Source organism: Furipterus horrens, unplaced genomic scaffold (genome assembly GCF_987537825.1).
Source record: "Furipterus horrens unplaced genomic scaffold, mFurHor1.1.pri manual_scaffold_7, whole genome shotgun sequence".
Lineage (NCBI taxonomy): Eukaryota > Metazoa > Chordata > Mammalia > Chiroptera > Furipteridae > Furipterus > Furipterus horrens.
In genome coordinates, this window is record NW_028327177.1 from 92,444,581 (window position 1) to 92,468,229 (window position 23,649).

At 48.0% G+C, this 23,649-nt stretch overlaps 1 protein-coding gene across 4 annotated transcripts in view; it reads left to right on the plus strand.

Annotated features, from left to right (window-relative positions):
* Positions 1-21,913, plus strand: part of FAM107A (family with sequence similarity 107 member A) — a 59,067-nt gene extending 37,154 nt beyond the window's left edge. The window contains exons 2-5 of one of the 4 annotated variants that reach the window (XM_090283909.1): positions 1,039-1,102; positions 18,244-18,418; positions 19,885-20,041; positions 20,548-21,913. In XM_090283909.1, coding sequence (XP_090140035.1) covers positions 1,039-1,102; positions 18,244-18,418; positions 19,885-20,041; positions 20,548-20,655 — 504 coding nt within the window. In that variant the 3' untranslated portion in view covers positions 20,656-21,913. Of the gene's footprint in view, positions 1-1,038; positions 1,103-2,810; positions 3,119-10,666; positions 10,788-18,243; positions 18,419-19,884; positions 20,042-20,547 lie in introns of those variants that run through there. The other 3 variants (XM_090283907.1, XM_090283908.1, XM_090283911.1) reach the window with 3 other exon arrangements.
* The last annotated feature ends 1,736 nt before the right edge of the window (positions 21,914-23,649 follow it).

Consider the following 23,649-nt stretch of genomic DNA (forward strand, 5'->3'; position numbering starts at 1 on the left):
CAGTTGCCAAGATGGAGGTATAGCATGGAGGTATAGCAGAGGAACAGGTTGGGGGCTGGAGTGGTCAAGGGTTCTGTTTGGACTACTGTGAGTTCAGCCTATTAGACTTTCTTTTTTTTTTTTTTCTTTTTAAGATTTTATTTATTTTTAGAGAGATGGGAAGGGAGAGAGAAAGAGGGAGAGAAACATCAATGTGTGGTTGCCTCTTGTACACCCCCAGCTGGGGACCTGGCTCACAACCCAGACATGTGCCCTGTCTGGGAATCGAACCAGGGACCCTCTGCTTCACAGACCCATACTCAATCCTCTGAGCCACACCAGCCAGGGTTAGCCTATTAGGCTTTCAAGTGGAGATCCCAAGTAGCCTATTGGACAATGTTTAAGCTCAAAGTGAAAGTCTGGATTGGAAATACACATTTGAGGATCATTGGTTTAGAATTGTCCTTAAAGTCACAAGTGTAGAGGGAGAAAAGATGAAGAACTGACCTTGAGAACTAAAACCTGAACCTTTGTGCCTTGAGAGATGAGGAGTTTGCCAGGGAAGTAGGGAGAAGGCAGACCAAGGAGAAGAAACTATGTGGATAAGATCCCAATGTAAAAAAGGACATGAATCTCAGTACTCTTCAAAATTGTCAAGGTCATCAAAACCAGAGTCTGAGAAACTGTCAGAGCCAAGAGGAGCCTAGGGAGACATGGCTTTAGTTAATAATAATATATCAAAATTGGTTCATTAATTATAACTAGAGAAACTGGGTGGAAGTATAAGAAACTCTCTGTACTATCTTCTCAATGTTTCTCTAAAAAAAAGTATGAATCTCATAAATTGCCCCCAACACACACACACACACACACACACACACACACACACACACACACACACACTCCAACGAAAGTAATTTGTTTCTCTGGTGAGGATTTTGACCCTGACCAGTCCCTTCTGTAGTCAAAAGACTCAGAGACACTATGAAAATCTCATCACTTCTCCCCTACCAGGGAACAGAAGGGCCTCACCTCCACCCACTTTCTTTCTGTTCACAGAAAGAATACTCACCTCAGGCCATATTTCATAATGAAAATGAGAAGCAGAGACTAAATGACTCAGGTAAGTCGGACCTACCTAAGAATTCCTCAGGAGTGCAACCTGAGTGAATCCTTTTGGAATGCTCTGTAAACACACATTCCTAGTCACAATTTTCCTGAACCCCCACCTTGTTCAATAGCTGGCGTGGCTTTCCCCCTGCGGCAAAAGCTTCGGTGCCATCTGGGTTCAACTGACAGCTCCACAACTAACTAGTTATGGGATCTTGGGCAATTCACTTGAGCCTTATTTTCCTCATTTCTGAAAGGGGCATAACCATACTTGATCAAAGAGTGGATTAAGTGAGATGAATGGTAAATTGAATGTAATTTGATCCTCTGAAGAATGGATATGAGGTAGCAAATGCCAGATGTCTGGCATTGTGACTGGCATTCATGGTGGCTGGTTGTTGATGAGAAACATGATCAGTCGGGCTAATCAATGAGGTCTCAGAAGATCAAAGTGTGTCACTTGGGTCCTTGGGACCCTAGGTGGTGACTGGGGATCAGAGAAGTACAGGGACCTCTGAATCAGAGCAGAAGCTGGGACTGAGCAATGGCCAAGGGCCAACCAGAGAGGAATTGGCTGGCAGTTGGCCTAGGAGACAGCAAGGCTGGAAAGGACACAGAGGCAGATGGAGGTGATACTCTGTGACCGAGGCCCCAACAGCCAGCTCAAGATTCCCTGGCCCATACAGATACCACCTTAACGGCTGCCATCTAGTGCGTTGGACAGCTCCAGGGGGTCTGTTGATTTCAGGGGCACTAGTTTTGTGGGTAGAGACTGGGTTGGGCCTTGGCTCCTCCAACTAGCTGTGTGAACATGAGCAAGTCACCTCACCTCCCTGAGTCCGAATTATTTCATCTCTAAACTGGAGATAATACCCACCTGTCAGTACTTTTATAAAGAGTCAATGAGATAACAGAGAGGCCCATGTCTGAGGTCAGACCGTCTGAGTTTGTATCCCAGCTCCATACTGTGATCTCAAATTGTGTTACCTCTATGAGCCTCAGTTTGCTTATCTGTAAAATTGGAAGACTAATAGACGCTAATTCACAGGGTTGTGAAGATTAAACAAAATAGGATGTAAAGCACACAGTAAACATTAGTGTTTTGCTTTGTTTTGTTTCACTTTAGAAGAGTCTTAACACAGACCAGACGTACAGTAGATAATCAAAACTGTCATTTTCTCATATCTTCCAAATCCACCTGGTTGATTTTGCCCCCCACCCCCACCTTTAGACCCTTTTGGTTGGTCCTCCCATCTCTTCTGTTAAGGAGAGTCCACAAAGCCAAAGAAATCAATCTATGGAGTCCACAGGTTTCCTGCCACAAGCTTCTTCCCTCAGTGCAGTTCTCTGCTTCACCCCAGGATGCCTTGGAACACCTTTTGAAAAATACCAGTATACAGTGTTCATTCTATGCTAGCCACTGTTCCAAGACTTATCAGTTACACTTACAACCCTGTACCCATTTTACAGATGAGAAAACTGAGACTCTGCAAGGTTAGGTAATTAAATCGTGGAGTCGCACAGCTGTTAATTGGTGGCTCTGGGATTCGACCCTAAGGATGGCACTTCAGGCCCCCACACCTGCTTGTAGCATTCAACGAGGCCAGCAGCCAGGGAAATGAAGAGTAGGTAGGAGACCAAAGCTTGAAATCAGGGCACGCGGTTCTCGTCTTGGACCTGGAACAGCGGTGCCAGGAGTCCTCATACCAGACGCTTACCTGCGCCCTGCCTGCTGCCTGAGCGGGTACACGTACCCTTGCCCTTATCCCCTGTTCCTCCCCCCCGCGGCGCCTCTGTGCCCGGCGTCCGGAGCGCCGCGGTAACCTGATCCACGGCGGGGTTTTAGCCTCGGAGCCGCGTCACAGCAGCGGAGACGCTCCGGCTCCGAACTACGCTCCACCGTGCGCTCCCGGCCCGCAGTGCCCGCTCCGCTGTCGGGCGCGCGGGAGCATGGCGCAGAGGCTGGGCGAGCGGGCACGGGGGCCCGCCGAGGCCACGGGGCTCTACCGGGCAGTGCTGCTCAGGTCGGGTAAGTGGGGGCGAGGCCACGAAGCCTCCGACTCAGAAGAGCTCGAGGAGGGCATGGTGGGCGCCCCGAGTTCAGCTCCCTGCCAGCCCGCCGCAGGGCACTTTGGTCTTCCCCTGCTCTGCTTCCCTCCGTTCCTTTCCTTTCCTTTATTCCTCTTTTCTTTCATTCTTCTTAATTACCTTCTACCATTCTTCTTTTTTGTCTTTCCTTCCTTTATTCCTTCTTTTTGGGGATCTTTATATTCTCTCTCCCTCTCTCTCGGAAGGAGAGAGAGCAAGTTACTGGAAAACGAGCAACCGTTTTTTCTATGTGTCATTTAAGGAGCAAAAGACTTGGAAGGAAATACAAGAGCCGTCGTTTTGTAGGGTGAAAGTTAGATGACAAGTGTGTTTTCTCCTATTTGTCTTTTGGTTTATTTGAAGTACACATATTACTTTTCTGCTCAAGACAGAAAGAGGGTTGTTTTTCTTTTTTAATTTAGGAAAATGAAACAAAACGTAACATATGGTCAGTGTACAAATAATTTGGAAAACACAGGAGTGTAGAGAAAAGAAAAAGAATGCCCGCAGTAAGCGTTTGCGGCGTTTTCTTCCGGACTTTGTGCTCGAGAGAAGGTGAAGATCGGTCTCCCGTAGGTACCTGCCTTTGAGGGGTACGTGATTAGAAACCATCAAGGGACATGCGCTCACCGGGCAGTGACCCTCTGCGGTGGGCAGGGACCGCCCCCACCCCGTAGTCCTGCCCGCAGACCCCTGGAGCCCAAAGCGAGAGACCAAAGGTTGGCTGCACGTCTGCAGCGGTGGTACCGGCCCCTGCAAGCCGTGTGCTGTGGGACCGATTGCCTTTCGCACTTAGACTGGCTCCGCCCCGGGGACGTCCCGCCGGGGAGCTACTGCTTGGGAACACTGGAACAACGAGTCTCTAAGTCCAAAAGCAAGGGCTGGCCAAGACTTCAGGGCTGGCGGCGCCTTCCTGGGGGAGGGTCTTAAATCTGGCTGAGCTGGGCGGCAGAAAGGGAGGAGCTCTCTGACTCCGACTTCAAATCCCAGCTCCAGTGACTTCGCCACCTAGCATTCACTCCTAAATGTCCCCACACAGTTCCTATCTTCTCACAAAGATGAGGAGAGAGTGTCTCTAACCTGAAATGCTGTTTCCTCTAACTTGGAGCTGCGGCTATGAGCCTCATTCCAAAGGTAGTATTTTTCGCTGGCAACCCGATCAAACTAGCAGACACCTTAGAGTCAGTCCAGGGGCTGCATGCTTGCTTGCCTGATCACAGTATTCACACAGCGACAGAGCCAGGAGGGGAGCAGAGGCCTGTGGCTGTGGCCACTTACGCTGTGCTAGGCATTGTGCCTCTGGCTCATTCTGTCTTCACAGCCCTGCAAGGTCACTGCTAATTGTCATCCCCATTCAATGGATGAGCAGACTGGGGCTCAGAGAGCTGAAGCAGCTTGCCCATGGCCCTGCTAAGGAACCTTATTCATCCCACACAGGGTAGAATACACATTCAAACTTGGGCCCATCTATGCCAATGTCTGCACACCTTCTGAGAATAGTAATAGCAATGGCAAATGATTGTTGGTCACTTGTTATTGCCACTCTCTGCCAAATGCTGTACATCTCATGAACTTCATTCATTTAATCATTCAACCAATATTTATTAACCACTGTTATTCACTAGGCCCTATGCAAGGCACAGGGATGTACTGATAAATAAAACAGATAGGTCCCTTCCTCTTCTCAGGGAGGTAAGTAGTATTAACTCCTATTTAAAAAATAGAAAACTGAGGCTAAGAAGGTAACAAGACTTGCCTATGGTCATGCAGCCAATCAGGGGTAGGCTGTGTGCTCTGGCTGTCTCACACAAGGGAGAGCAAGGAGCCACTGGGCCATCTACGGAAGAGGCAAGAGCCCCTCCCCCCTCAACCTTCAGAAGCCTCCAAAGACAGTATTGTAGAATCAAACCCAAAATGGCAGCCATTTTCATACAGTAGCCTCATGTGCTCCCAAAGTAATATAACACTTTTAGAAAATGTCATCCCAAATTATTTTAAAATAATTTCTTAATATTAAAGTAATACAGGCTCACCATGAATGTTTTGAGAAATCAAGACTAAAGAGAAGCCTTACCCAAAATCCTACTAACCATAAGCAGCCACTGGGGACACTGGGGATGTCTCCTTCCAGTCTTTGCTATGCATAGTTTGTGCACGTGGTAGTGCATTTGTTTTACATTGCTGAGACTGGACTGACTCCAGCCTTTGATCACACTTTTTTCACTTGGATGAACATCTTTCATGTTCTTAAATGGGTTATTGAAATAACAGCTACCGCTTTGCAGCCCAGACTCTGTGGCAGGCACTGTGTGAAGGGCTTCCCATGCAGTATCTCCCTTATTCCTCAAAAGAATGTCTGCCTCGTTTTAGAGATGAGGAAATGGGGAGCTGAAGTTCACCTAGCTGTCTGGCCGTGGAGTCAGGAGTAGTATCTACGTTGACACCAGAGCCCAGGCTGTGAACTACTGAGCTGAAAGGATCACCTCTGGGGAATCACGCCTGCTTGGCCATGTCTGGTGGGCTATGCGGTTCTCCAGTAAAGGGCCCTGCGCTTCGTCACCAGCTTCCTACCTGGAGCTCAGGCCAAGCTTCTGGCAGGGAGGGAAGCATCTCTCTGCTGCATGGGCATCAGCGACTGTACTTCCCCTCTGTAGCCAGAGGGGCAGCCAAAGCCTCCATCCCTGCCTGCCAAGTAAGGTTGCCCTGTGAAATAGTGCCCAGTTAGATTTTAATTTCAAATACACAAACAAATAATATTTTAGAGCCTAAAAAATTATTCATTACTTATCTGAAGTTCACATTTAACTGGACATGCTGCATTTTTTTGTTTTTTGTTTTTAATCCTCACCTGAAGATATTTTCACTGACTTAAGACAGAGAAACATCAATGTGTGAGAGAAACAGGGCTCTAACCCGCAACTTAAGTATGTGCCCTCACTGTGAACCTGTGACCTTTTGATGTGCTGGACAAAGCTACAGCCAACTGAGCCAACAGGCCGGGGCTGGGCATGCTGCATTTTTATTTGCTTTGTCTGTCAACCCCACTGCCCGGAATCATGGAACTTTGCTTGGCTTGAAAAGCTATGGACTGCTCAGGTTCTTCTGTACACATACACACACACACACACACTCACCCTCACACACATCCCTCTCTGCATCCCTAGATCCAGTGTCCACCTCTTGTGTGGCTACAAGTGAATTAAAATGTGCTAGGGTCAGGGGCATCCCGGGGTCCTTCGGCAGCTAAGAGACCAGATTAACTGTGTCTGATTGCAGCTGGGTTGACAGCCAGCTTTCTGAAACAAGACTCAGTTCTTCCTCACTCCCTCGCACTTTCCTGTTTTCACACTTGAATCCCTCCACCGGGTAAATTCTTCCTAGTTCAAACTTGTTGTAAAGGCAACTCTCATTACTTTTATAATCTCTCTGTGGATCCCATGACAAGTTTTTCCGCCAACACAGCTTCTCCCCCCATGTCCTTTCAGCCCAGCAGGTAGGGGGTGTTGGGGGGAGGTTGGATCTTAGGGTTGTTGTGGGGGTGGCTCTCAAAACCCTCATTGAGGCCTTGAAAAGTGGCCTTGAAGAATTAGAATGAATACAGGGCTGGAGAGGAAGTTTTGAGTTGCCATGGAAACTTCTTGTCTGATGTTTGTGGGCCCAGATAAACTGTTCCAGGCGCCTGTCGGCTTGGAGAAAAGGGGCAAAAAGGAAAGGAAAACCGTCTTTGGAGGGTTTTTTTTTTTAATGCAAGCTGCAGCTACAGTCCACTGTAGTTGCAGGAAGATTGCCGAGCTTGCACTCACACCTGCCTCTCCAGGTCTTCACTTCTCCTTCCTTTCGTTCCTCTTGTTCCCCCAAAAAATAAATCTCAGAGGGTTAGGAGGAAAGCGTGGGAGGGATGTGCTCAGCACTGGGATCCCCCTTCAATCCTGCAAGGATTGAATCTGATACCCAGGCCCCTAGTACACCTGAGTCCTCCTTTCAGGAGAACAGGAAGGCCTCCAGGGAAAGCCACACAGGCCAAGGCAGGAGGCAGCAACCGCGGTAGAATTTGACCATTACCTGGAGTAAACTGCTAAAAGGCTAAGTTCCCAGAAGGTCTCTACTTTCTGATGTTCACTCTGAACATGACTGAACCAAATGTGAATCATAACTACAGTTAATGGGAAAAGGTTGCTCTTTTTTTCATGTTTTTAATCTTTATGGCTTTTTTCTGATAGCAAAAGAAAGCTATGCTTGATTGTCTTTTTGAAGCCCCAAACATTACAAAAATATGGAGACAAAGGAAAAAAGCCTGTAACTTTATATCATAGATTAGTGGTTCTAAAAGTCCCAAATATAAACACATCCCCAGGGACATATGTTAAAATCCAGATTCCTAGGCCCCTCCCTCATAGGTTCTGATATAGCAGTCCAGGAGCATGGCCCAATAATTCCACTTTAACATTCATTCTAAATGATGTCTAGTACTGACATTTGAGATACATTGATCTAAAACTGACCTCTGTTAACGGTTTAGTGTATAATGCCTCCAGGTTGTTTCTCTATGTATATACAGTTGACCCTTGAACAATATGGGATTTCAACAGCACAGGTCCACTATAGGTAAATTTGTTTCAATAAATACTGTAACTGTATTTTTCTCTTGTTTGTGACTTTTCTTAGTAACACCTTTTTTCTCTAGCTGACTTTCTTGTAAGAATACAATATTAATACATATAACATAAAAACATGTCTTAAGACTGTTTAGGTTATCGGTACGGCTTCTAGTCAACAGTAAGCTATTAGTTTTGGGGAGTCAACAGTTATAAGGGGATTCTGACTGCACAGGGGGTTGGTGCCCCTGACCCACTCGTTGTTCAAGGGTCAGCTGTACTAACTTTTTTATCTTGGCAAAAAAGGGGGGAAGTTGTAATACGTGTGGTTTTGCAGTTTGCTTTTTCACTAAACATGAAGTGGACATCTCTTTGGCTCAATACATAGACATGCTATTGACTGCATCGTATTATGGGGTGTAGCTAAATCACTTACTGATGGGATGTGACTGAGGAAATGGTGGCTCTTGATCATTGACCTCACCTACAGTTACACACACATGAACATACACAGCAAGAAGGTGCTATAACAAACTCAGGGATGTCAATGCTTTAGCTGTCTGCAAGTCAACAGTTGTAACTAAGCACCTGGTGCTGGGACAGAAATACTAAGAAGGAGAAGGGGAGGCCCCTGCCCTCAGGCTGGGGGTCTAGTGGGTGAGACTGATGGTTTTGTACACAAGTTGAACCGTGAGAAGAGCTTTAGTGGAAGAAGTACAGTGAGTCCCAACTGCCTGGGGAAATGGCTCCCAACTTCGGGGTCCCTGCATAGCTTCCCTCGGCTCTCAGTTGCTCTGGGACTACCATCAGAGTCTTCCAGTAAAGGAAACACAAAGTAGGCTTGGAGGTCGTGCTGACATGGGGACCGACAGTCTGTTCCTCTGGAGTGAGCTGGGTTATGGAGCTCTGTCTCCTCTAGGTGGTGAGAGAGGCTGTCAGTGGTTCCGGTTCCCTACCCCAGGCTTCCTCGTATTCCTCCAGCTGTCAGCAGGCACTGGGGTTGGTTCAGAAAAATCACTGTGGCCCCAGGAAGTGCCCATATAGTCATTTGCGGAGCAGAAGAGCATGGGGGTGGGACCAGAGGCGGGAAAAGTCGTTTGACAAGAACTTAGTTGTTGTTGTCTATGTCAGAACTTGATGAAATTAAGCCACAGCAGGATGGAAAGCTGGGGGAGGCTACCATTCAAAGTACCTCAAAAGAAGCAGAATTTAGGAGGAAGAAGCAAAAAGGAACACTTGTTGTTTCCAAAAAGTTACTTTCCACCTGAGCACTTGTGACCCTCTGAGTGTCGCCAGAAGGGCCAGCTTGGCCAAGGCTCCCAGGACATGCCTGACCTGCCCCCAGCCCCGCCCCCAGCCCCGCCCCCATCCCTGTCTCCAGCCTCATCTCCCACCTTCTCCTCAGGCCCAACACTCCAGCCCCGCTGGCCTTCCTCCGCCATACCAAGCTCATTCCCACGCTGGGACCGTTCCACTAGCTCATCTTACTCCCTACAATGCTCTCCTATGTGAACGGTCTTCACCTGTGACTCCTTCTCACAATTCAGGCCTCCCTAAAATGTCACCTCCTCTGTGTCCACCCTTACTAAGCTCCAGCCCCTCCCTTTCACCTCACCCAGCCTTACTGTCATCAAAGCATTCATCAAAGCTCAGCATTTTTCTTGTCTTCTTATTATTTGTTTGACCCCCACCTCCTCCAGCGTAGGTTATTTGAGCACAGAGATATCATGTCTCATTCACATTGTAGCTCCAGCACTTGGAACAGTGTCAAAAACATAGTAGGTACTCAATAAATGTTGGTTAAATGAATTATAAGAGGCAAAATTGCATTCCTAATGTCCCTGTTCATGGTTGGTGTACGTCCTGTGCTTCACCAACTCCCAGACAAAAAGACTCTTCATGAGAAAGTAAAGGTGAGAAGAGAGCCAAGTTTAACTGCTAGATGCCAGCCTCCTTGCTAGGCAACTAAGAACAATGATAGAAAGCTAGAAAACACTTCCAAAGTTTCAAGTGAACACTGATTCTGAAAATAGAAGAACACCTCCATTACCTATAAGCACCTAGGTTGGCCTCTGGCATCTACACACATTCCTTTTGCTTCCACACATTCATCCCCTGAGCCAGGACTTACCACGTGCCTATCCTGCCAGGCCCACTGCTGCACGCTGGGGCCTTGCCCTCAGGTCACATCGAGTCCAGTTCTCCACAGGAAAGGCCCTGCTTGCTGAACATTGACTAATTACTTTCACTAATGAGATGTCATCTATGTTTCTCCCAACCACCTTGGTATTCTCCACATTTGACAAATACAGAAACCTAGGCTCAGGGGCATTGAGTGGCTGTCAAGGGGGCTGGTGCTCAAGCCAGGACTGACCCAGGTGCCTGGAGCTTCCACTGCCCCGCATGCTTCCCAGGAGGACGTCCCGTCAGCACCTCTCTGAAGTTCAGATGAAGTTCAGGGTACCCAGTAAGAAATGTGTGTGGAGTTTAGGATCCATCACTGGGTGGCCAAGAACTGACCCAGTGTTGTTTCCCGCTCCCTTTACACCCCAAAAGACCCCGGGCCAGCAGCAGGAAGCCTGGCTTCCTTTGCATCAGGGATGTGCCAGACTGCACTCTTGCCGACCCTCACATTAGAAACAAGGGAAATGCCTCCAGAGAGCTGCCTGCTCAGAACAAAGCTTTGGCATGTTTCTTAAGCCGCACCAATCTGACAAAATAGGTGTTTATTTGTGTCCGTCAAACGTGTGGCTTGGACACGGTGTTCTGCATTGTGGAAGTGGCTGTGCACCAAGTGAAATACTTGTTACTATAGTAACAGTTCCTTTTTATTGATAACAGAACAAACAGGAGCGCTAAGTGGCCTTGCTTGCTTGCACATTTCAGCTGCCTGCATTCCCCAGGGCTTTAAGAACCGCCCTTTGGAGGCGGCCCTCTGTGCTAGTCTGGGACTTCTCAGTGGAGTGAGGAACCCAGCAACACCATCCTGAGTCCCCTTCCCGCTGACACCGAGAAGTAAGACCTTTTCTCTTCTGTTTCACCTGCTATGGAACTGGGTGCTCTGCCAGGAGGAGGTGTGAGGTTAGGAGGGCAGCCCTGGAGCACTGGGGTGAGCTGGGAGGGGAGCAGACCTAGTTGAGCTTAGTTACCCAGGCTATGTTCCCCATCTGTGAAATGAGTGGGGAGGTACCTCCTTTCTCTCTGGGCTTGGAGAAACGATAGGAGACAAAGTGGAAGGAGCTCTCAGATACAGCCGTCCATTCTTGTTGATCTCTGTCTTCTAAATCCTCAGAGGAATCTGAGTTCATCTGCATGATTGACTCGCCCACCTTCATCGTTACACAGTATGGCAGTTTAATTCTCTTCATCCCTGATGGACAAAAGGCTGAGAGAACACAGGCTCTGGCATCAGACAGAGCTCTCCTCAGATTCTAGCGCCTTCTTTTGCTGGCTGTGTGACTGGGGAAATTACATGGCCCCTCAGAGCCTTGGTTATTTCATCTGTAAAAAGGGATAACAATAGTACCCACCTCCTCAGTCTCCTGTAAGAATTTTATGAAATGTGTCTGTGAGGTGCTTAGCACAGCATGTGGTAGGCACACCGCAACGTTGACATGCCAACCACCTGCCTTTTGGTGAATTTGGCTTTTGTGTTCTGTGGTACAAGGCCAGAAGTCTGGGATTGGTCCAGAGATCAGGGATTTCAAGACTGGGCGTGTCACTTTTGGGAAATGCTACTGAACCCAGGTTGTTTCCCAGTTGTGAGGCAGCCCAGCACCTGTATCTCTGAGTGACTTGGATCCTGAGTGGTTTTTAGCTCCATTGGTGGTAACTGCCAGCTTTCCCCTGAGGTATCTGCCAGGTGGAGTGGCTGGCATCGTGCCACTGGTGGGCTAGCAGGAGTAGCTGGTCAGCTGACACTTGTTCCTTGATCAGCTGCACAATATTGTGCACCAACCTTGCTAAGGACCTTCTATGTCCAGCCCTGGGACTGGGAGGTCCCAGTGGCCCCAAACAAAATGTTCAGGAAATTTGTCTCAAGTCATTTTCTCATGGGGTGTGGAGGCTGCATCCAGGCCACAGCTGCTGGGAGATGTGGAGGTGGCTCCCACACGCACAGTTCTTTGGTTGCTGGCCAGTGAAGTACAAACGGGCACTTTCCCTACTTTCCCCACAGGGAGGGGAGAAAGCGAGACGTGTTGGGAAATCCGGTGGCCCCGCTTGTCACTTTCACTGAATGCCTCTTTCTCCTTTGCCAGTGGTTGTTTTCACAGCCTCTCTTCTCCTCTGCCCCTGCACTTCATGAAATGGTGAAGCAAGAAAGTCCGGTGTGTTCTGAGCCCAGGAGCTTGAACAGCAACAAGGAACAAGGGTATGGGGAGGGAGGGCAGAGGAGTGAAGACTGACCAACACCCCAGGGAGGGAAGGCCACCATCTGCTCCCCTCCCAAACAAAGACCAGCCATGGGCAGACAGGCCTGTGGAATCTGGCTTAAGCCCAAAGCTTCTGGGGCTGGGCTGCCCAGTGAGAGTTGGTATTCCTTATGAGCTGGGTGTCCTCCAGGTACCAGACCTCCATTTTCTCATCTATAAAATGGGCTCACATTGCCTCTTCATTGGGATTTCTTGACTATCCAGAGAGAGAAAAGGAATGTAAACCCACTTTGTTGACTGAAAATCACTTTGCACCTGGAGGGTAGTGGAATGATAGAAAGAGCACTGAATCTGGAGTCTGAAGGTCCCAACTTTGCCATTTATTCTGTGTGCCCTGGGACAAGTAGCTTGACCTTTCTGAGCCTCGATTTTCTCATCTGTGGAATGGGAATAATACAACAGTACTGCTGGCCGCCTCCTAGGGTGATTGTGAGATCCAGATGGAAGTGGGTGCACCGCCAAATGCCAAGTGTTCACCACAGGTCCCTCAGGATAGGAGTTTTCCTTCAGTGGGCACTGCTCTGCCAGGCACTGGGCTGACCACATCACACACTTGTATCATTTTACTCTCCACACAGCCCTCTGAGTAGGTGTTGCCATCATCCTCACTGAACAGGGGCTCAGAGAGGTAAGCTATTTGCCTAAAGTAACATAGCTAGGAAGAGTGTGGCCATGATTCAAACCTAGTCTGTCTCCTCCAAAACACCTGCCCTAATCATGTTGCTTTACTGGTTTATGTGACGTCTGTTATCATTGATATCATCCAAGACAGAGCCAGAATCACCAACAGGGGAAAGGCAGATGAAGGGGCCGTTAAAGCCTTAGACAATTTTAGGGTCCCGCAGCTATTTTCAGGATGAAGTGCGACCTGGGTCTCCATCAGTGCCACTTTTCTTCCATCTCTTCTTATTGCTCTCCAGTGGGGGGGGGGGGGATTATTGCCACTCTAACATTAGTCATGCCTGCCCCAGCAGCCTGGTGAGCTCACCCTGGGAGCAGTTAGTGATCCCAGCAGAGCCTTGTCTGGAGTGGGGCTGGCATCCTGCAGAGCTTCTGGGGAGGAGCCGTGGGATCTTTTGGGTCATCAGCAGAACCAGGGAAGAACCAAGCAAGAAGATCCCAATCTCTCCTCTGACTTCTTATTAGCCTCCCCCAACTGCCCACACACACACACACACACACATACACACTATGAGGTCAGTCCCACAGTCTGCATGTTAAGAGTGAATGATTTGCCCATCTTGTAGTCAGTCAAAACATTCAATTTAGCTGTCACCTACTGGCTGCCTCAACCCCTGTCCTGAACTTGAGCTCATCCAATCTTCACAGCATCTTAACTTTACAGAGGATGAGGGGTCCATCCAAGGTCACAGAGCTGCTAAGAGTGTGACTTTAATCAGATGCACCCACAATAACCAGGCCAACAAGTCAGCTGAAATCTCTCAGGCCAAAGCAAAGAAGCTTGCTTTTTTTTTTTTTTTTTTTTTCCTTTTTTTCTTTTTTTTAACCCCATGGTTTACAAAGTTGGCTGACTACTGGAATCACCTGGGGAGCTATTTTAAAATCCTGATGGCCAGGCAGGGCATCCCAAGCCAATTTAATCAGAATCCCTGGGGTGAGGCTCAGGCACTGGTATTTTTCAAACTTCTTCTGGTCATGCCAATATTCAGTCAGAGTTAAAATCCCTGGTATAACCAGTTCAGTTTTGCTTTTGTTTTTTAATCCTCATCTGAAGATATTCTTACTGATTTTAGAGAGATGGAAAGGGAAGGAGAGAGAGGGATAAAAGCATAGATGTGAGAGAGAAACATCGACTGATTGCCTCTCGAGTGCACCCCAACCGGGACCAAACGCACAATCTAGGCATGTGCCCTGATCAAGAATCAAACCCGCAACCTTTTGGTTTACGGGAGGATATTCCAACCAAACTGAACCACACAGGCCAGGGCTAACCAGTGCTGTTTTTAAGGAAGATGAGAAAACTTAATCCAAGACAAGCAATGGGATTGATTAATGATAATTGTTAATAGCTAACGGGGTGGCCATGTTGTGCAATTCTAGGGGCCCCACTCATAGTTTAACCTACAGGAGGGAAGCCCCGGGTGGTGCAGTGCACAGGCTGCCTTGCTATACGTGGCTGCCCTGGTAGCCAGCACTTAGAATCCTTGACTCTGTGCTAGGCACTTGTGAAGCAACTTGCAAGTATCACCTCATTCATTCTGCAGCAATCTCATGAAGGGTGCTAATCAAGGGTGCAGAGGGTAGGTCAACTTGCCCAAAGCTAAGAAGGGGCAGCACCAGATTTAATCCAGGTTCTAATGGCTCTGACATCCATAAAATTTAGCTTCATTTTGCATTTCTTTGACAACCAGTGAAGGATATTCACTAGCCACTTAACTTTCTCCTCAACTGCCTCTTCCTCTCCCCTGCCAGCTCTTCTTTGGACATCATCTTTTTTCTTTTTGGAGATGAACTGATGCTCACCTCACCTCACCTCGCCTCTTTGCCCATCATGGCCATTCCCCCAGAGTCTTGATCTCTCAGAACACCCTGGCAGCCTCAGAGACCTGGCCAGCGCAGCCGTGAGATGGCCCCCACCTCTGCTCAGGAGGCCCAGCTGACCCCAGGAGAGCTCAGATTTTCTTGGCTTAGCACATGCACTTCACAGAGCAGCCTCCTTTGTTCCAGCACCTTGGTGAAGCTCTTCTACACAGAGGCTTCTTTTGATGAACAAAAGTCAGGAAGGCTGGCCCAGTAGCTCTCTAAGCCCTGTCCCTCCCGTCCACCACCGCTACCCCACCCCCGGGTCCACCGATCTCACACGTGTTGCCTGCTAGAGTTCAGCACCCTAACTAGCAAAGGCAGTGGTTTTCCCAGCCTGCAGCTCTAGGATGGAGAACCAACCCCATCCTTCCCGATCCCTGTTCCAGCCACCACACCACCCTGGCCTCCAAGAAACACCATCTGCTACAGCTCACCGCTGGTTTCATCTTATTTAAAAAGTCCTGGAGCAGATCTTGAGCCAGAGCTGCTCACTGATTGGACCTGGGGCGCAGAACTGGCTACATAATTTGCAGGGCCCAGAGCAGAACGAAAATGCAGGAACCCTCTTCTCCGCAGAGGCTGAGTGCCCGCCTCACCGCGCGGTGGGGGCCTGGCCCCGGTGCAGCAAACCCATTGGCTAGCAGGTGACCTATGGGATGAAGATTCTCCGCCTAGCCAATCAGGTGTTTTCCCTCTGGCATTTAACGGGACAGACCGAGGGTGCCCACGGGCAATGAAAAAAACCAAAGTCAGATTTAAAAAAAAATTCTCCAAACCTGCTGACAGCTTTTTTTCCCCACACAGCAGCGAGAATGGCCTTTTTAAAATCTAATCAAATGTGATCTTTCCCGGACTTGAACCCACCCGTCAACCCTCACGCCACTCCAGCCACACTGTGGCTTTTTGTTCCCTGAACAGACCAAGCTTGTTCGAGGTACATGAGTCACACACCCTGTTCCCTCTGCCCCATACAGCCTCCCTCCTCCTTCCAACCGTCAGATCTGAACGGTCGCTTCCTCAGAGAGTTCCTACCCCTGCACCTGGCTGAAGGTGGGTCCCGGTGTTGGTCCCTATCGCAGCCCTTCTGCTTCCATCAGCAGGCTCCTTGCAAGTTGCAATCATTTACTTTTATTGACCTGTGTACGTGCTACTGTCTGCTTCCCTAGGAGACTGTCGGGCCTGTGAGAGCAGGAACCTTTCGTGCTTAGTTCACCTCAGGGTGTCCAGTGTCTACCACAATATGTGGAAGGTTATAGAAAACCTAACATTGTAGGATGAATGTTTATTATAATATACTTTCTCAGTGGTCATTCCTGTTATGTGGGAGCTCTTGGTTCTGTGCAATTACTTTGTATCTGGGCATATTATTAAACTCTCTCATTAGTCCCAAATGTTTTTCTGTTAATACATTTGGGAATTCTGGGTAGATAGTGATATCTCGTTTAAATATTAATTCTGCTCTCTCCTAAATTTATACAACTTATTTCTGTTTCCTGCCTTGTTTGAGGCACAAAGGACTAAGGAACAAATAGCCAAGAAGCTACAGCAGGTAAGTGTGGTGTGATAACAGCCTGGATGGAATGCAGCTGAGAATTACTCAGCTAAACAATTGGTGGGACTTGGCAATGGGAACAGGCATCATGGGGTGGGGGAATAATTCCCAAAACTAAAATCTAAATTAGGGTATTCTAATAAATTGACTCCCAGACAAGTTAATCCCAAAGACTAAGAAAATACATTTCTAAACAGGGAGGGAATCGCTATAGCCAACTGTTTATTTTGTCAAATGCCCATTTTAACTAACTACTAAATATTACCACGATCATTTTTAAGAACCAAAATATTAGGAAAGATATAACCTGGAAACAAACAGCCTTATGAAAAAAAGGATAAGAAAGGAAATTCATTAGAATTCTCATTTTACAAAGAGTTCTAACAATGTGAATTAAAGAAAAAAAATAGCAGGTATGTCTCTATGCTCTGATACTTAATCTGGCTATGTTAAAAATATCTTCTAATAATTAACACTTTTTCCAGTTTACACGGCACTTTAACAAATGTGGTCTCTCTGCAATACTCCTAAAAGCATCCTACAGTGGGTAATAATAGAAATGCCAAGCGTGTATCTGGAGTGCCACCATTTGCCAAGCGTAGTCTTCCTTTTGATCCTGATTTCCCTGGCATGTCACCTTGCAATTTACAACCCATCAAATCCTCCACTATTTCCAACCCCACTGAGATATCACCCACTTCCAGGTTTTGGCACAGACCCTCCATCCCTGTCTAGATTACTTGGAGAACCCCTGCTTACACATAAAACTCCGGTCAGGCAGAGAATGGCTTTTATTTTCCTCCCAGTTGGGGGGGGGGGGTGATGGTCTGTCCAAGGGCAACATGGTGGTCCTCAAGAGAGGGGACTCACCTTGGTGTGTTAAGTGGGTACACACCCCTTCAGTTGCCTCATGGAAACCAAATACCTTAAGGCACTGGTTCCCCAAGATCAACCTCTGGGAGCCTTGGTTTCCTCATTGGTACAATCTCAAAGCTTCTATTATCAATTACCAAGAAATATTAATTGAGTATCTACTACATACCAGACCAGACACTGCCAGTGCCTAGCATATAGCAGAGATCAATATCAGAAGAGCAGGACTCATGAAGGGGGCAGAGCTATAAATTTCTACTCTAATTACTATAAGCAGCTAATGGCCAGGCTGTGTCACCTCCCTGAGACTTTTTAAAAGAAATATCTACCTGTCTTTCTCTCGCTGCACTTACCTTTGTGCACTTCAAGGATATGTAGCCAGCTTGTAGAGGAGGAAGCCTGAATTTCAAGTAAATTGACAAATTTCAAGCTGCTATGTTAGAAGTGAAGCCATCAAGAAGCCAGACATCTGCAATAAAGATGACAACTGTCCCTTTGTAATTAGAGACATAGCAGTCTCGGGATTTTAAACTCTCCTCTCTGATCTGGAGAAAGAAAAGCTGGATACTTTCAAAGAGGAATTTGGAATTATGGAGAGGAAAGTTGGACAATAAGGAGTGATATTTTCTTTTAATTACATCATTTACCCAAATTATCTTTAACAAGTACATATTGCTCCTTTTAACTATCTTTTCTTTTCCTGAGCTCATTGAAAAGCAAACTCAAGTGTAATCCCTTTCATAGGAGGGCAATTGCCTTTTTTTTTAAGTCAGGCCAAAAACATTTGCATGTGTCACCCATATTTTGTGATGCAGTAGCACTTTGCCTCTATACCCCGCTTTACAAACATCATCTCTGGTCCTTACAACAACCCTGTGCACAAGTTCAATTGTCTTCATCTCACAACTGAGGAAACTAAGACTCTGAAAGTCAGCTAGTCTACCCAATGCTGCATAGAAGCAGGTGGCCAAGGTTCATCTAACACCAAAACCCTTGCCCTTCTACTGTGCCCAAGGGGACTGGTGAGATTGTGACCAGCTCTGACCAACTCCTCTGCCTATTTCTACAGCCTCCATGTACTCAGAGATCCAGAAGGAGCGGGCGGACATTGGTGGCCTGATGGCCCGGCCCGAGTACAGAGAGTGGAATCCAGAGCTCATCAAGCCCAAGAAGCTGCTGAACCCCGTGAAAGCCTCCCGGAGCCACCAAGAGTTGCATCGAGAGCTTCTCATGAACCACAGAAGGTGGGAACAGAGCTCAGCTGCCTCTCAGCCTGGCAAGCACCTCCTCAGGCCTACTGAGGTTTGAGGAGGTGCCTCTTGTGGAAGGCAGGCCTGGTGGTAATCCTGGGGCTTCTGAGAGCTTGAGGAAGGCTGGGGGTATCCCACATGGTCACCAACAAAAAATGTGAAGATCCAAAAGCTACTCACTTTGTGCTTTGCCTCCACATATATTTACTCAGCACCTACTATGTGCCAGGCACTGTACCAGACCTGGGGGTACAGAAGGAATGTTCCTGCCTTAACAGAGGGGATGGATGCATAACCAGGTGGTGTGATGGGTGCTTTGATAGGGTATGTTCCCAGCAGATAGATGAGTATGTGCAAATAAACAGGAAGCACCAACTGCTGGGTGTGGCTAGGGCATAGATTGTGAGGTATGCCAGAGGAACCATGTGGTCCTGGGAAGGCTCTCAATCCTGGAGGGAGCATGAGTGGAGTAGGCAGGCCGGGGGATGCAGTGAGAGAGACAGGCCTAGGATGGCAGTGCTAGAACCCAGCAATTAAGGGGATGAAGACTAGTGGAGAGGGAAGCTGAGCCTCTTTCCGCTCCCTGGCCAGAAACTAGTCCCAGCTCACCAGTGCCAGGAGAAAGGTGGCAGCGCCTTCACAGCTCCCTCTCCTGGCCGCTTCTAGTATTGGCGCAGGCTGTGATTGTCATTCTTATTTTCAGCTGTGTACAAAGGACCTTCCAGCAGGTAACATTTTATACCATTGATGTTGTTTGTTTGTTTTCTTCTTAGTACATCATGAGTATTTCTCGGGTTGCCTTTTACAGTCATCATCACAATTTTTTAAAAACCTAAAGACAAATCAGAGGAAATACCTGCAATATAAATAACAGACAAAAATATATACATACCTCTCATAAATTCATAGGGAAAAATGAACAAAAGATGGGTGTAGTTAGTTCAAAAAGAAAAATGCAAATAGCTGGTAAACATCTCAAAGACTATTTGATGTGATTAATAATGAAAGAAACAAACGAGAACCATGTATTATTTCTTGCCTACCAAGAATGTAAAAGGATTGGATGGTGATGGTGGGGAGAAATAGAAGACAGAAGTATAAAGAGGATAACCTTTTCTAAGGGGCAGAAGAAAATGTGCCCAAAATCTTTTAAATGAGTCTGACCCAACAGTCCCACCTCTAGAAACATATCCTGAGAAAAAACCTGAAATAACATAAAACCTGGCCTCTGCAGTCCAACAGGCCTGGATGAAAATCCTCATTCAACCCCTTTGGACCAGTGTCTTAAGTCGTAGAAGCCTCACTTCCCTTCTCTGTATAACGGGACACTAAGGGTTCCACCCCCGGGTCTGCCAGGAGAATTGCATGAGATAATGGTGTAGGTCAGTGTCACCATAGGGTGCAGCCCTGAGAATGGGATGGGAGGAGCTCGGGTCTCCTGACGGCTCCCCCTACCCCAGGGGCCTGGGCGTGGACAGCAAGCCGGAGCTGCAGCGAGTCCTAGAGCACCGCAGGCGGAACCAGATTATCAAGAAGAAGAAAGAGGAGCTGGAGGCCAAGCGGCTACAGTGCCCCTTTGAGCAGGAGCTGCTGAGACGGCAGCAGAGGCTGAACCAGGTGAGTGAGGGGCACCCAGCCTGTCTTGTGCCTCCAGGAATGTCAGTTGGCCCAAGGAAGAGCTCTACATGTGGCTGCAGCTGGCTAGTTGAGCAAAATGAGGACTGACCATGAGTCCACCATTGAGTGGCTTGAGTCCTCATCCTGCCACTCACTTCACTGTGTGACTTTGAGCCAGTGGCTTCCCCTCTCTGAACCTCAGTTTCCTCAGCAGCCCAATCTACTGCACACTGATTCTGACTTCATTCTCACAGCTGCTCTCTGAAACAGGTGGCATCCCCATTTTAGAAATGAGGGACCTAAGGCCCAGGTAAAGTAATCAATATGAACTAGGCTTCACAGGCAGAACTTAGTCTCAGGCTCTGTCCTCCCAGCCACCAGGCTGGTGGCAAAACTGATCACTGATTCTGTTTCCCCAGAGAGGGCCTTTGGTCCAAACACAGTGACTTTTGAAATTCAGAATTCTCCTAGCCGCATCCACTTGACTACTCTCCTCTTTCTCTCAGCTGGAAAAACCACCAGAAAAGGAAGAGGATCATGCCCCCGAATTTATTAAAGTCAGGGAAAACCTGCGGAGAATTACCACGCTGACAAGTGAAGAGCGAGTGCTGTAGAGCTGGCTGGTGGAGCCTCAGCACACCCACGGCCCACCCCTGGCCCCATACCCTCCTCCAGCACTTCTGTACCTGGCAGCCCTGGGCCCCCAGGCCTTGGGACATCTGTGATGTTCACACTTGCTCCTGTAAAAAGGCATTGTCCCAGAGGGCATACCTCTCCCCTCCTCCCCCATCCACAAAGCTGGGGGTCCCTAAGCCCCATGATTTTCCTCCTGAGCTCCCACCCTCCTGCTCCAAGAGGAAGCCATTACTGGGAAAACTTTTACATGGCACCTCTGCCTGAAGGGACTTCTGATCCCTGACGAGATTTGCCTGGCTGAGTGGGGAAGGAAGGACAGGGGCCTCCCTGGCCTGACAAACCCTCCATTCTGCCCAGGGGGCTCTGCTTTTCTGGGCAGCCTGACTCGGAGGTCTCAGAGAATTTCCCTGACCACGGTTTTACCTGCAGCCAGGTGTGAAGCAACTAACTGGAGCATTTCAGGACACCTGCCTTAAAAGCCAACTGAGGGGGAAACGATTCAAGTACAGCCATCCTTGGTGAGGAAGGAAGGGCAGTGCAGCCCGCAGGTCGCCTTCTGGCTCACATCAGGGCAGGTGGAAAGGGTACTAACAAAGACAGCTTCTTAGAGTTTGCCAGCCTTTCACCCACACCCTCTGCTCTCCACAGCTCTCCCCGTCTGGGCCTTGTAGCCACACCTAGTCAGGGCCGCAGTCTTCCTGCTCCCAGGCATCTAGAACAGTGCTTCTCAAATGTTATCGTGCCTACAAATCACTGGGGATCTTGTTAAAATACAGCTTCTGATTCAGTAGATCCTGGGGTGGAGGCTGAGATTCTGCATTTCTAACAAGCTTCTAGAACCGCACTAGGCAGCAAGGCTGAAGCATCCGGGGGCACTAATATTGGAAACATCATCCCTGAAACCATCTCTGCCCCCTCAACTCCCATGGGCCTGTGCCCAGGGGGTTCCCACCCGCCTCTGCAGCCCTCAGGTTTTTTATTATCCAGCCCACCCCACAGACCCCAGGCCTCAGAATACTTTTAAGGCCTAGCAAATTGTGTCAGCTATGTGATTGTAGTTTTCACCAGAGATGTATATAATTGCCAATCTACATTACTTACCTGTTATGATGAAATTCTAGCCAAAAAAAAAAATTTCTTACCTTTCCCTAAAATCTATGGAGAGCAAATATACAGTGGTTTCCAATAGGTTTCTGGAGATATAAACAGGGGATTGAAGACCCCACTGCCACCCTTATGGACGCCAGTCCCCATTTTCGGCCTCTGAACCTGGAACCCACCCCCACATGGTTTTTATCACCCGGGCCAGCTCCAGTGACTCTCAAAAACTTCTCCCATGTGAGATCAAATGTTTTCACCTTTTGCCCCCATTTTTAAAGATTTAAAGAATAAATCAGACCTCTTTCTTTCTCCCTGAAGAAGAAACCCTGCCTCTGGCTTTGTAAATGCACCGTTTAAGGTGACTGAGCAGTGCTAGAAAAGTATTCACCCCCAAAACTGCCAGAAACAGCTGCCACCGGGGTGCTGTTTGGTTCTTGACCAGCAGTGGGACCTGCACAAGGAAAGGGATCATCCTCGTCTTCTTCCTGACTGTGTAGTTTGAGGGTGGCCAGAGACAGCCTTTCCTGCGTGTGGTTCTAGCATAGGAATGTGAACAGAGACCTGCTGCGCGTGCACATTTGTGTGTGTGTGTGTGTGTGTGTGTGTATGTATGTAAGTTGAGCTCTAAAAGGGTCTTGAAGGTGAGAATGTGGTACCAATGTTTTAAAAGACTGCTGTGGGGAGGTAATGCTCAAGATGTGTTCTCCTTCATAAAGACCACCACTTCCCCACAGAAGCCACCTCGGAGGTTGATGTGTTGTTCAGACGTGTGAAGAGAAGCATGAGAGTGTCTAAGCTGGAGTAGACCCCTTAGCATTTCACTCAGGGGTTGCCAGGGATGCTTCATGGAGGCGGCAAATCACGGAGACAAAGCCCTGGAAGTAGAAGGGACCTCAGGTACCCCTCGTCCAGTGGAACCACAGCAGACTCTCTTGTTCTTTCTCCAGCGGTCAGACCCAACTCCTCTCTAGCAAACTCCCACTGTTCCAGATTATCACTGTCCCAACCTCCTTTGCGGCTTAGGGTGAGCATGTGAGCAGGTATGGGCAGTGACATTTAAGAGGACTTCTACAGGGACTTTTGGGAAAGCTTATCCTCTTCTGATAAGAGAGATAGACAATTGGTAACCCCTCCCTGCCCTTCCCTTCTTCCTGTCTTGATTGATGATGTGATGCCTGGAGCCACAGCAGCCCTCTTGCTATCAAGAGGATCTCAGTGACATTGACCCTATCATCATTTGACCAAGCCAATGCCAGCAGCCATCCTCCTCCAGGATTATTATAAATAAAAATAAAGCTTTCTTTGTTTAAGCCATTGTTGCTCAGTCTCTATTATTTGCAGACAAAAACATTACTAACTGATACAGAAAGCCAGCCCTGCCTGCTGCCCAGAATTATCTGCAGACTGTACTGAAAATCCATATTCCTCTCTCCATCAGAAACCTATTGGATCAAGGTCCCCAGCAGCAGTACCTGGGATCTGTTTTTCCATACCTTCTCCATATAGTCTACATGGCACCACTCTGAAAACTAGCATTTGGACATCACTAATTCCCACATCATTCAATAAATATTTGTTGAGTGCCTGCTCTGTGCCAGGAAGCATGCTGTGTGCTAGGGGCACAGTGGAAAACAGCATCTGGAATATTGCAGTGGCCTCTTCCAAACTGGTCTCCTTGCTTCTGCCACCACCCCATATAGACTGTCGTCCACAGAGCAGCCAAATGATCCTGTTAATCTAAGGCAGATCTTGCCATTCTTCTGCACAGAGCCCTTCATGGGCTCCCAGTAGAATCCTTTCTGCAATCTAGAAGGTTCTATAAGTCTAATTCCCTCTTCATCTCTGACCTACTTCCCACTGCCCTCCCCCTA